General features: G+C 38.3%; 1 protein-coding gene across 1 annotated transcript; it reads right to left on the minus strand.

Annotated features, from left to right (window-relative positions):
- Window positions 1–4,278: 4,278 nt before the first annotated feature.
- On the minus strand, window positions 4,279–6,864 carry LOC107771569 (putative late blight resistance protein homolog R1B-16). The gene is made up of 2 exons (XM_016590971.2): window positions 5,629–6,864; window positions 4,279–5,541 (listed from the first exon to the last, which is right to left on the minus strand). Exons 1-2 carry the CDS (start codon window positions 6,693–6,695, stop codon window positions 4,404–4,406), a joined length of 2,205 nt encoding a protein of 734 aa, XP_016446457.1. The 5' UTR covers window positions 6,696–6,864; the 3' UTR covers window positions 4,279–4,403.
- Between the last annotated feature and the right edge of the window lie 6,115 nt (window positions 6,865–12,979).

Raw genomic sequence — 12,979 nt, forward strand, 5'->3', positions numbered from 1 at the left:
GTGGCTCAGGGTGGTCACTTGGCTGATCATCTCTAATATCCTCCACGGGTGCCTCAACGCCCCCTTGCGGGGGACTTCGTCCTCGCCGGCCACCACGACCTCGCGGGACACCCCTTCCTCTCTGACCACGCCTTCCACGTCTACCACGTTCAGGCTCCACTGGTGGCACCCGATGGTAGTCCTATGGCGGCACATAAGCAGCCTCGTATCCTAATCACTTATCATCTCGGGCACGCCTCGATGTCTGGGCAGTCAGATCTATAACCTGATGGCCATACTCGTGCAAAGTTGCCGCTCCCTCGCCGGTATACTGCATCATCTACAGTCCTAGCTGGTAGAACTGATGTAATCCAATAACCTGTATAAAATGTCAAATAATTTAACATTATAATTAAGTATAACAAATAACATACCAGTGCCTCATGCCTCCCAACGTATTGAATATACCGACCACCAGCGCGATGAACGGGATTCCCGACATGAAGTTGGGTAACGCTGCGGTACCAGCCCATATGCTCATGCTCACCATCCATACGTTCAGGTGTAGGGGGTGGAGGAATCAGGTCATACCTCTGGTCCTAAACCTGAATCTGGGCCTCTAGCCAGTCCATGTATGTCTGGTCAAACCTGGAACAATCATCCCGCTGGTAATGTGTCCTAAGCCAAGCGGGTGGAATAGGTACAAGCTGCAGTCGACCAAACTGGCGAAGGACTCGTTCGGTGGTATGATGCTCGACAATATCGAGACATATCGGTGGGACAGAAGAGCTCCACATAGCTTATTCATGGGAGAAATAATCGGGCAAACCAGCTATGAGTGCGTCGCTGCCATCATATAAACTATTAATTAAACACAAAAATCGTGAGTAAATGCAACACATATAAAACCAGGCCAAGTAAACTTAAGTATACATGTACCTGCGCGCCTTCAAGCAAATCCAACAAATCCCTCTAATAGGGGAGATGATGTCGAGCCTCGACCTCCCATCTGTAGCCTTGCCTATCAACCTACCTCCTAGCTAAAGAGAGAAACTGTGGAGGTGGTGCATCCGGAGTGATAGGTGGTAGAGGTGGCTGGAACTGCAGGAACCACTCCCAGGCCCAAACCTAATATACATTGTGGACGTAAAATTTAAGTTATTATTTTACTATATATGTTATAATCATGAAATGAATTGACTATATTTTCACTTGCAGCAGCGGCAAAAATTCGGCAACGTCTCTCTAGGTGCCCATGCTCGCCCGGCACATCTGCCTATACAGGTAACCTAGAACAGCTGCACCCCAGCTGTAACTAGGTAAATCATCTAACCGCTCAAGATGATGAAGAAATCTCAAGCTGACTAGGTTTTCCGAAGTGTTCGGGAATAATACACCACCAAACATCAGCAACATCAACAATCTCATGTACCGGTCGATAACCTCTGCCAGAGAATCATCCGCAATGCCCGCATCCATCGCCTCCAGATGTTGCCGGACGGGCGTCAACTGCAAACGACTGGCCCCACTCAATGTAGCCTCCTCCGCTGGTTGGAAACCGATGAGCCGCTGCAACATCTGCAGGTAATGCAATCCCGTATATTCTCTAAGAGCATGCGGGTAAGCTACAGGTAGTCCATTAACCGGCAGACCAAAAAGAACCTCCACGTCCTCAAGCGTGATGGTAGCCTCGTCGATGGGTAGATGAACCGTGTGCGTATCCGGTCGCCACCGCTCTATCATAGCCGTGATCAACGCCCAGTTGAACTGCAACCGGCCGATCTCTATGATCCTGTAGAAACCCGTATCCTGAAGGCGTCTAACTATACATGGATGGAGTGCGTGGGCCCTAATAAACTCTCACATATCGTCTATACGTCTACCGCGGAATGTCTGGGACAAACACTTCCCATCCCATATGTATGAAGACCTATGCTCGGCATGTAGCAACAGTAGCTCTAGCGATGTAGGTCCGGGATGCACAAGCAGAAACTTCATGACGATGACTATAAATTGAACAACATTAATCAAAGTATTTTTTTTTAATTGCTTAACATCTTTAAATATATTGCAATATCTTTAATATCAAAATTTATTCGATATTTTTACTAAATTGTTACTTAGGTTGATACATTTTCTATATTATAATTTTATATGTTAATTTATTATTTTATATGTTACTTTATTATTTTATATGTTAGTTTACTATTTTATATGTATGTTTATTATTTTATATGTTAGTTTCTTATTTTATATGTTTGTTTCTTATTTTATATGTTACTTTATTATTATATATGTTAGTTTTCTTAGTCACTTATGTTTTAGTATAATAGAATTAAATAAATAATTTTCATAACAATAGATGCTTTAATTATTAAATATTCATATAAAAATACTTTGACAAATATTGTTGCTTTTTAATGTTATTTTCTTACGTTTGTTGACTAAAATTCGAGAGAGTTTTTGTTTGAACTATCATCTTTTTCAGATATTTTTGAGGCTAACAGATAATTAAATGATTAATTTCAATAACTACAAAGATACTACGCAAAAGGGCACTACATTTTACTACACTAAAGGGCACTACACTAAAGGAAACTACACTAACATTACATGGAACTAAACAACATTAAAGTCACATATTAATATATGTACAACAATAACATCTAAATAAGATTAATTATTCCTAAAATAATAATTTATCTACTTTACTAACAATTTATCCACTAGTGTTTAGCGCCCTTTACTTCCAACCAAGAGGTTGTGAGTTCGAGTCACCCCAAGAGCAAGATAGGGAGTTCTTGTAGGGAGGGAGCTGAGGGTCTATTGAAAATAGCCTCTCTACTCCCAAGGTAGGGGTAAGGTCTGCGTACACACTACCCTCCCCAAATCCCACTAGTGAGATTATACTAGGTTGTTATTGTTGTATTGTTGTATAATGTTGTTGTACTAATCTTTTAGCACATAAATAATCTAATCTCGATAAAAAATAATAAATTAATTTAATCACAAAACATTCACGAAAATACATATACCACAGTAAAAAATAACTAATTACCATTTTTTTTATAACAACTAAAAACATTAATTATTCATAAATACAATTTCTCAATTTTACTAATTTTTTTAGCACACTAATAATATAATCCGGATAAAAAATAATAAATTAATTAAATCGCAAAAACAATCACGAAATAATATAGAACACAGTAAAAATAACTAATAGGCATTTTTTATACATGAGATTTAACAAAAAATAAGTCGGAATACCTCAATTTTAATTTTTTTTTAAAGTTGAAGATTTGATGATTTGGAGCCGAAACGAGTAACTCACTACGCAATAACGCATTAGATACGATGTTAGCTTGCTACAATACCGAGAATCTACAATTTTTGTAGGACCGGTGGGCTCCAACCGAGCTTTTTTCGTTAAAAAATGGGGGGCGGGGGGGAGGGGAGGGGGGAGCTGGAATATAAAATTGGGAAAGAGGGGATAGCGTCTCTGGGGAAGGAAGAAGAAGGCACGCTTTTTTATATAGGTATAGCGCGCATATATACGCGCTATAGTATAGTGCGGTATTTATGCGCGCTATACTTTCCCGCCTATTTTAAGTTCAAATATAGCGCGGCTATTCACCGCACTATATCTTAACGGACAAATGTGCCGTTATTCACCGCGCTATATATAAAATGGTGCCTATTTTTTTTTATTATTATTTTTTTTTTTTACCTATTTTAGTCGCTTGAGTCCAAAAACACCACAATTAGGTTTCGGACTCCTTTTTCCAGTGTCATTGTCGTCTACAGTTGGCTTGGCTTTGTCACCGCAATGTCACGAAAGAATGAAGATATAGAGTAGGAAGAAAACCAATGAAGAAAAACAACAATTAAGAAGGCATAGTTTGAAAAGATCCATTTACATTTGTTTCACTAGTCAAATAGTGCAATTACATGTATATACCGAAAAAGCTCAGAATCTATAAAATCGTACCTTGTTACAGAAGACTATTCTAATTCTTTTCGAGGAAGAAATCCTCACGAGAATCTTCACAAGAACTCTCTAAGGAATTGAGAAGAGAAGAAGGATACAAGTTCTGTGCGCGGGAGTTTCCTCACCAACTTCTTTTAATTAATACTCTAATTAAGCGATGCAACCGTTAGGAAGAGTCCTACCGTCGTGCCTCTTCCTCTTTATTAATTTTAAGATTCAAATATATGTCAACTATATATTAAATCAAATTTTGACATGGATCTGCGTCAACCGGAATCTAATTCTTTCACTACCGAAACAACAAATGAAAGCAAAGCGAGTAAATTGGCTTTCCACCGTAAGGTTACACCAATGTCAATATACCGTATGTAGTAGACACCACTACGTACGTAATGAGATCACCAGATCAAGAATCTTTCTCTTAGTTGCTGCATCATGAATCTGAGATAATGACATTGAATTGGGCATTTCCCATCTCTTCAATTTGTGTTTCCTTAATTTCCATAGCAGAATTCGTGCTAGATTGGCTGCAATTCTCCACTTCAATTAACTGTAGTGAATACAAGCTCTCAAAACTAGAAGGTATGCTTTCTAGTTTACCACAATGACGCAACACTAGCCGCTTGAGGTTCGGGAAAGCATCCTCCGAGGCATTCCATTTGACAATTCCCAGAGACTGTAGTTTCAGGATATTAAGATTACGAAACTCCCCGACATTGACATCCCACTTGTCCTCCTCAATGTGGCAACTATCTAGATTTAAGTTTTCAAGGTTAGGTAGCTCTCCAATGGTCGAAATTCTTCTCCATGGATCGCGAAAGTCGAAATAGAGCAGTGTCAATTTTCTGAGAGTTGATGGGAAGTCAAACTCTCGTCGAGAAAGTGCAATATTATGACTATAATAATTGAGAGAAAGTGATTGCAGTCGATCTAGAGACTGAAAAACTGGTTGGCATGACTGGGATTCGAAATCATCATCACGGATCACGCATACCAATTTTACAATATTACGTAGTATATGACTTATAATGGGGTTGTCATAAGGAAGATGAAACCTAACTGTGCATAAAGTTTCCAGCTTTCCTAATTGGGAAGGTTTTTGTGAATTTTCAGGTAAAGATGAACACCAAAAACGAGATATACCAGATAGTTGCAAATGCCTCAAGTTAACCATATCCCATATGGTCTTTGGTAGCTTAACCCAGCGATCAACACTCTTCAAAATCAATGTCTCTAAATTGACAAGAAAGTTTATAGCTGATGGAACTTCACGAAAAGCACCACTTATTGACAGGTACCTTAAATGAATCAAGAGTAGAATTCCTTGGGGAAATGAATCAATGACTTTAACATTCTCCAAATCCAGCACTGTTAATAATTTGAAAGCTTCTAAGGAGTCCTCAAATTGTTCTGTTGAGCGGATGGCGCTACTAGAGACAGTGAAGCGCAAAGAATGAGTACCTTCCGTGGGAGGATTCCACATCATAAAATTATGTATATCAGAGCAAACAATGCGCCAAGAAGTCATATCAGTTGCAACTTGAGGATTATTATAGCCAGAACTGCGGGATCTACCAATAACAATAACGTAAGTAGATGAGAAGCAAAATTAAGGAAGAAAGAATAGAGCCAAGGATCAGGAAGAGTATATTTCTTACCCATAAATCTGTAGTAAATGTATTTCTTCTTGAGCTTTTTTCGAGCAAAACTGATGTATGAGATCGTGAACACGAACAACTTTGAGTCTGCCCAAGGAACTTCTTTTGGCAACCGTTACAAGGTTACTCCCAATAAGCTCCAGTAAGTAACTTGTCGCAACATGTTCCAAGCTTGTCAACTCAATGAACTCATTGTGGGGTATAAATCCTTCGCAGATCCATAATTGTATCAACTTCCATATTGGTATTTCTTCATCCTCGAGAAATGTTCCAAAGTACAGGAAACATGGTCTCAAATGATGAAGCAAATACTTGTAGCTCAATTCGATTACCTCCATTAACCATTTCGCATCATGAAAAAGGTTTGAACTCAAATTTAGAGTGACTTCTTTCCAGTAACCCACTTCCTTTTCTCCCCTGGCAAGAAGCCCTGCTGTCAAAACTATTGCAAGAGGTAAACCTAAACAACTGCTTGCAATTTCATTTCCGATCTCTTCAAGTTCATCGGGACAACTTTCTTCCTCGAATACTGTCTTCTTCAATAGCTCCCAACTTTCTTCTTCTGTAAGATGTCGAAGATGGTGAGGATTATTTGAGGTGTAGGAAGCGACATCGTTTAGCCTAGTAGTCAAAACAATCCTACTTCCCTTGTTATCATCCGGGAAAATTGTTCGCAAGTCATCCCATGAATCAATGCTCCACAGATCATCTACTACAATGAGATATCTCTTTCCTTTCAATAATTTGCGTAGCTCATCGGCCCATTCGCTGGGATCACTTTCTTCTCTTGCTGTATTCTGCTTGTCAAGTCGTTTCAAAATCTCTGATAGTACCTTTCTCCGGTCATACACTTGTGAAATACAGCACCATAAACGGACATCAAAATGCCCCATTACAGTTTCATGAGAATACAATTTTGTAGCTAAAGTCGTCTTGCCCAATCCAGGCATTCCGACAATAGGTACAATGTCTAATTCTTTTGGTCTTCCTACAAGTCGCTTGAGGAGCGTTTCCGCTTCGTCCTCATGTCCTAGAATTACTGGTGATGCGATATACCCGACTTCCATTTTTGTGATTGATGGTATCAAGCAAAGGAAAGAAGAAATTAAGCAGCAGGAGGAGGTCAAATCAAACGGTAGTAAGGAAATGAATGTTGATGTATATATATATGGTGAATGGTGGTTTCAAGGAATGAAATGAAGATAGAAAGAGAAGGAGCTCAAATCAAGGTATATTAGGAGGTGATTTAGATGAAGGTTGATATAAAAGATGATTGGTACTTCTTACTTAGAGTAAATCAAAGAAAGGAATATATAGGAGCTCAAAAATCAAGGGGCAGTAATTAAGTAGTAACATGGTTTCTTTAGCCATCGCTGAAAATTGCCATTAAACTATTACTACCTCATTTCCCATTTACGTGAACATATTTTCTTTTTGGTCTGTTCCAAAAATAATGATCTATTTCTAAATTTGAAAATAATTTAGCTTAAACTTACAATTCTACCATTAATGAGAAGCTTTTATAATCACACAAATACTCTGGGTCCCTTTTTGACTTGTTTAGGATCACAAATTCCAAAAGTCTTCATTTTTTCTTAAAATTCGTGCCAAATCAAACATGTTTACATAAATTTGAACGGATGGAGTACAAAGGATTAGCATAAAATAAGGAATCGTGCAGAGGCTTATACCTAATACGTCTTTCTCTTTCTCTTTATTTACTATGTAAAAACTTATCCGCACCAAATAACACTTGTCACCTTACTTAATTATGATTAGTAGTACTTAACCAAAATTAACCAATTGTTTTTGTGGAATTGAGCTTAGAACTAATTTTGATAGATTAACAAATAATTGTCTACGAACCAGGCCTCTTGAAGTTATTTGTTTAACGTACAAGGGTTGCATATCTGACAAGTAGATATTAAAAGAACCAGGTTCGTGAAGTGCGTTGATTAGAAGATAAAACTATAATTCCTAATGCAAGCAGGATTCCGTGAAGGTTTTGTTGCTTGGGCTGCAAACATGTTACTACCCGAAGGAACCTGTGTATAATAAAGCATCATTAATTGCTACACTTGCATAAAAGGAGGAGTATAATAAGTTTGAGATATTTGAGGAAATCATGTCCTGATAAGATTATTTTCCTTAACCAAATTATTCAATCACTTGAAGCAGGCGACCCTTCCATAAAGCAAGTAAAGCAACTGCTTTAGGCTCCACATTTGTGGATACCCCATTTTTTGTTACAGTTAATAGGCTATGTATAAGTTTAAAAAAAGGTTCTATGAAATAAAAAAAATGATTTCTTTATTTAATAAATATAGAGAAGAATGATTTGCAATTGCTATGATGTCTGCCAAGAAAATTACACTTGAAATGAATATTGAACCCGCGTGTGATATAAAGAAATAAACAATTTGATGAGAAACAATCAAACAATTTGATAATAAATCTTAAAATCTTTCGAAGAGTCCTTTGGAGTTGATTACTTTTATGCATAGTAGACAAGGCTATTTTTTTACTTCAAAAATAAATTTGAACAATTCGAAGCATATGAAAATATTTTAATTTTCTATTTAGCGGTAAAAATTAAGATCACTAGATGAAAATTTAAAAAAAAATATTGCCTTAATCTTGAATGTTCCTTAAAGCATAATAATCAATTCAATATTAATGGTTTAGATTTATTTTCTGAATTAAAAGTATGAAGAAATATACTACAATTAGAAGGTAACAATTTAATTAATACACTCAGTCAAATAAAAAGATTTGATTCTCTTTCAAATGCCTTTATTGCTTATGGAATTATGTTAATAACTTTAGTTAACGTCGCTTCAGCAAAAATAAGTTTTTAAAATTAAAATTGATAAAATGTTACATAAGATTAATAATTTCTCAAGAAAGGTTAAATGGATTAGCTATATTGTCAATTAAAAAGACTTATTAGGAGTTATTGATTAAAAAAATTTATTAATAAGTTTGTATCTAAGAAAAGCTAGAAAAATAAACTTCAAATAAATCATATTTTTTTTGTGAAAAAAAAAGTTAAGGCCCCTCGTAAAGTTTAGATTTAGGCCACAAAACTCGTTGGGCCGCCTTTGACTTAAGAATAAGTCGGCCAACTTACTCCTATAAAAGGCACCGCATTGCGGCTGTTGAACACTATTGTTATTTCACACATACATAGAAATCACTCTTGTCAAATAATAATCATTGCAAGAAGGTGCTTTGGAAGGTTCAAGATGTTTGACGAAAGAAAAGTTCTTAAGTTGTTTAGGCTTGAGTTGCTGATTTATGAATGTGTATACGGTCAAATAGATTTCGGTCTTCGTACGATTGATCGAGGTCGAAATATAATGGATCGAAAAAAGACTTCGTAATATCAAGATGGGTTCCGAAGATGGTATGAACGAGCTTCAGATTTCAGGTATAGGTCAAACACCGAGTTCGAAGTCATTATCGAGCTCGGGTCCGAATCGAACTATAAAGAGATGATTTCGAGCTCTAGAAGCGATACCGACCAGCACCATATTCTCCTATATTGAAAGATTATTCGTTTAGGCTTCATTAATTGATTTATTTTGCTTAGTCCTAAAAATCATCCTCTTTCCAACCTTGCTTATTTTGCATTCTTTGTAATCCATATTTGATATTTCTATTTGTCCTTACGAGTTGTATTAAGCTATACCACATATCCTTATAACTACGTACAAATTCAACTCTATCCGTTTTTCGGGTAAACAGTTTGGCGCCCACCGTAGGGCTAAGGATAACAGTGGTTATTTGATACGAATCTGCAAAAACACATCGTTTTGCGCTTGTTTCCGAAAGTATCTTGGATTTCGGATTAGAAACGATTAACTATCAATCAATTGGCCTTACCTAACGACAACGAAGCTGGTCCTCAAGATGAGAACAACAACTTGACACCCAGTACCGAAATTGTCAACGCCGCTGGAGCTCGAATCGAAGTACCGATGGACATCAATTCGCATGTGGCTATTGAGGCAAACCTACTTTCTGAACCTGAAAATAGCATTCATGACGGTACTCGATCTGCACCTCGAGACACCCATAACATTGAGGAAAACGGAATCAGCTTGCGTATGATTTTCGAAATGTTGCAAGCTCAACAGGTAGCAATAGCTCCGTTGCAGAGTCAAACACAGGTACCGAGCAGACCGGAGCCCACTCCACCCCGAGAGATCACCCACAGAACAGAGCCAGTTGTATCAAGGTCAAACGGACAAGAATCAGGGACTAATCCAGGAGTTGTTAAGATGTTCGAAGAATTGACAAAACGGATCGAACAAAACAACAAAAAGGTGGAAGCGTACAACTCCAGGGTTGATCAAATCTCGGGGGCACCCCCGATATTGAAAGGCTTAGATTCCAAAACATTCATACAGAAGCCTTTCCCCCCGAGCGTGACCCCTAAACCAATCCCAAAGAAGTTTCGCATGCCCGAAATTCCTAAGTATAATGGGACAACCGACTCCAACAAACATGTCACCTCTTACACATATGCCATTAAAGGAAACGATCTAGAAAATGATGAGATCGAATTTGTATTATTGAAAAAATTCGGTGAAACCTTGTCAAAGGGGGCAATGATATGGTATCATAATTTACCATCTAACTCTTTTGATTCTTTTTCTATGCTTGCAGATTGCTTCATAAAAGCACATGTCTGGGCCATAAAAGGTCGAGACCATAAAGTTGGACCTGTTCAAGGTAATACAAAAGGATAACGAGATGCTAAGGGAGTTCATATCTCGTTTTCAAATGGAACGAATGGATCTGCCACCAGTCACAGACGATTGGGCTGTTCAAGCTTTCACTCAGGGTCTAAACGAATGAAGCTCGATGACTTCACGGTGGCTGAAGCATAATCTGATCGAGTACCCAGCTATTACTTGGGCCGATGTGCACAATCGATATTAATTCAAAATAAAAGTCGAAGACGACTAGTAGGTTTCTAGATCTGTTACTAAAAGAACTACCAACCAAAGGTCGACCAGAGACCGATACCGGCCATATAGCGGAAATCCTACAAGCTCGGTCTGATAAAATGGCAATCAACCACCAAGCAATTGGAATATGTAATGCCTAAAACGATACTACTGCTAAGGTACAACCCCCCCTCTGTTCAATCATATTTCGAAACTAACCCTTGCAAGTGCTCGACCAAAGATGGACGGATTATTCAACTCGAAGCCTTTAGGCCAGAGCACATGGTTTTTGTCCCAAATAGGTTTTTCGGTAAGATTTTTTAACGATGCAACCATTGATCGTACTAACTTAGAACAATTCAACGGTATCTGAGGCCTCCTTATAATCAACCTCGAATACTGGGGAGCATTGTCATTGAACATATCTGTGATGATTATCAAGTTCGGTGCAAAGGGAGTTACTTCGTTATTTCATGGCAACAGTGTCTCTACAGAAAACATTGTAAGGGCCAAATGGTCAAACGAGTCATGCCCATGTAGTTGTTCCGAGACTTGAAAAAAAAAATGAACACATGTATAATGACTTATAAAGAAAAATTTCTTCTTTACCGATATCTTATATCCAAGAAAAAATCCTCTATTTTTGAGATCTATTATACAAAGCCTAAGGGCTACCCCGACTCGAGTTCAAGCAACCATTCTCATTCATTGACTATCTACTAAGCCTACAGGCTACTTTTATTTCGAGTTCGAGCAAGTACTTACGCCTACGGGCTACATTACTTCGAGTTTGAATTACTCACTCGACTACTAAGCCTACGGGCTACTTTTATTTTGAGTTCGAGAAAGCACTCACTCGACCATTATGCCTACGGGCTACATTACTTCGAGTTCGAATCATTCACTCAACTACTAAGACTACGGGGTACTTTTATTTTGAGTTCAAGCAAGCACTCACTCGACCATTATACCTACGGGCTACATTACTTCGAGTTCAAATCATTCACTCGACTACTAAGCCTACATGCTACTTTTATTTTGAGTTCGAGCAAAGACTCACTCGACCATTACGCCTACGGGCTATATTACTTCGAGTTCGAATCATTCACTCGACTACTAAGACTACGGGCTACTTTTATTTCGAGTTCGAGCAAGCACTTACTCAACCATTATGCCTACGGGCTACATTACTTCGAGTTCGAATCATTCACTCGACTACTAAGCCTACAGGATACTTTTATTTCGAGTTCGAGAAAGCACTCACTCGACCATTATGCCTACGGGCTACATTACTTTGAGTTCGAATCTTTCACTCGACTACTAGGCCTACAAGCTTCTTTTATTTCGAGTTCGAGCAAGCACTCACTCGACCATTACGCCTACGGGCTACATTACTTCGAGTTCGAATCTTTCACTCGACTAGTAATCCTGCGGGCTACTTTTATTTTGAGTTCGAGCAAGCACTCACTCGACCATTATGCCTACGGGCTACATTACTTCGAGTTTGAATCATTCACTCAACTATTAAGCCTACAGGCTACTTTTATTTCGAGTTCGAGCAAGCACTCACTCGACCATTATGCCTATAGGCTACATTACTTCGAGTTCGAATCATTCACTCAACTACTAAGCCTACGGGCTACTTTTATTTCGAATTCGAGCAAGCACTCACTCGACCATTATGCCTACGGGCTACATTACTTCGAGTTCGAATCATTCACTCGACTACTAAGCCTATGGGCTACTTTTATTTCGAGTTCGAGCAAGCAAGCACTCGACCATTACGCCTACGGGCTACATTACTTCGAGTTCGAATCATTCACTCGACTACTAAGCCTATGGGCTAATTTATTTCGAGTTCGAGCAAGCACTCACTTGACCATTTCGCCTATAGGCTACACTATTTCGAGTTCGAGCAAGCACTCACTCGACCATTTCACCTACGGGCCACTCCTATTTTGAGTTTGAGCAAGCACTCACTCGACTATTTCACCTACGGGCTATATTACTTCGAATTCAAATCATTCACTCGACTACCAAACCTATGGGCTAACTATTACTTCAAGTTCGGGTGAATCACCCACTCAACCAATCAATGCCTACAGGCTACATTATTTCGAGTAAGTTACTCATTATTTCGAGTTCAAACGAACACTCAACTATTTAAAGTTGAAGGTTGTTCGAGCCCGATAAAGCAAAGGGGACTACCCACAAGGCCCGAAGGAAACAATGATTAAAATTCAAATTATTTATATAGCTTAAAAGGCTATTTTTGCTTCAAAAGGAAGAAAGATTTGTATTTATAAATTTTTGTACAAAGGCAACTCAGCCAAAAGGAAGTTCTTTATACGAAGACCGAAAGCGGTATCAAAAGAATGCAACAAACTACCTAAGGC

This window comes from Nicotiana tabacum, chromosome 4 (assembly GCF_000715075.1).
Source record: "Nicotiana tabacum cultivar K326 chromosome 4, ASM71507v2, whole genome shotgun sequence".
Classification (NCBI taxonomy): Eukaryota; Viridiplantae; Streptophyta; class Magnoliopsida; order Solanales; family Solanaceae; genus Nicotiana; species Nicotiana tabacum.

What these genes read in the sequence shown, in the direction of transcription:
- LOC107771569 (XM_016590971.2), bottom strand. Translation starts at nt 6,695, where the DNA reads ATGGAAGTCGGGTATATCGCATCACCAGTAATTCTAGGACATGAGGAC. An exon ending in CATTTACTACAGATTTATGG is followed by an intron (nt 5,542 to 5,628) that starts GTAAGAAATATA and finishes TGTTATTGGTAG; the next exon opens with ATCCCGCAGTTCTGGCTATA.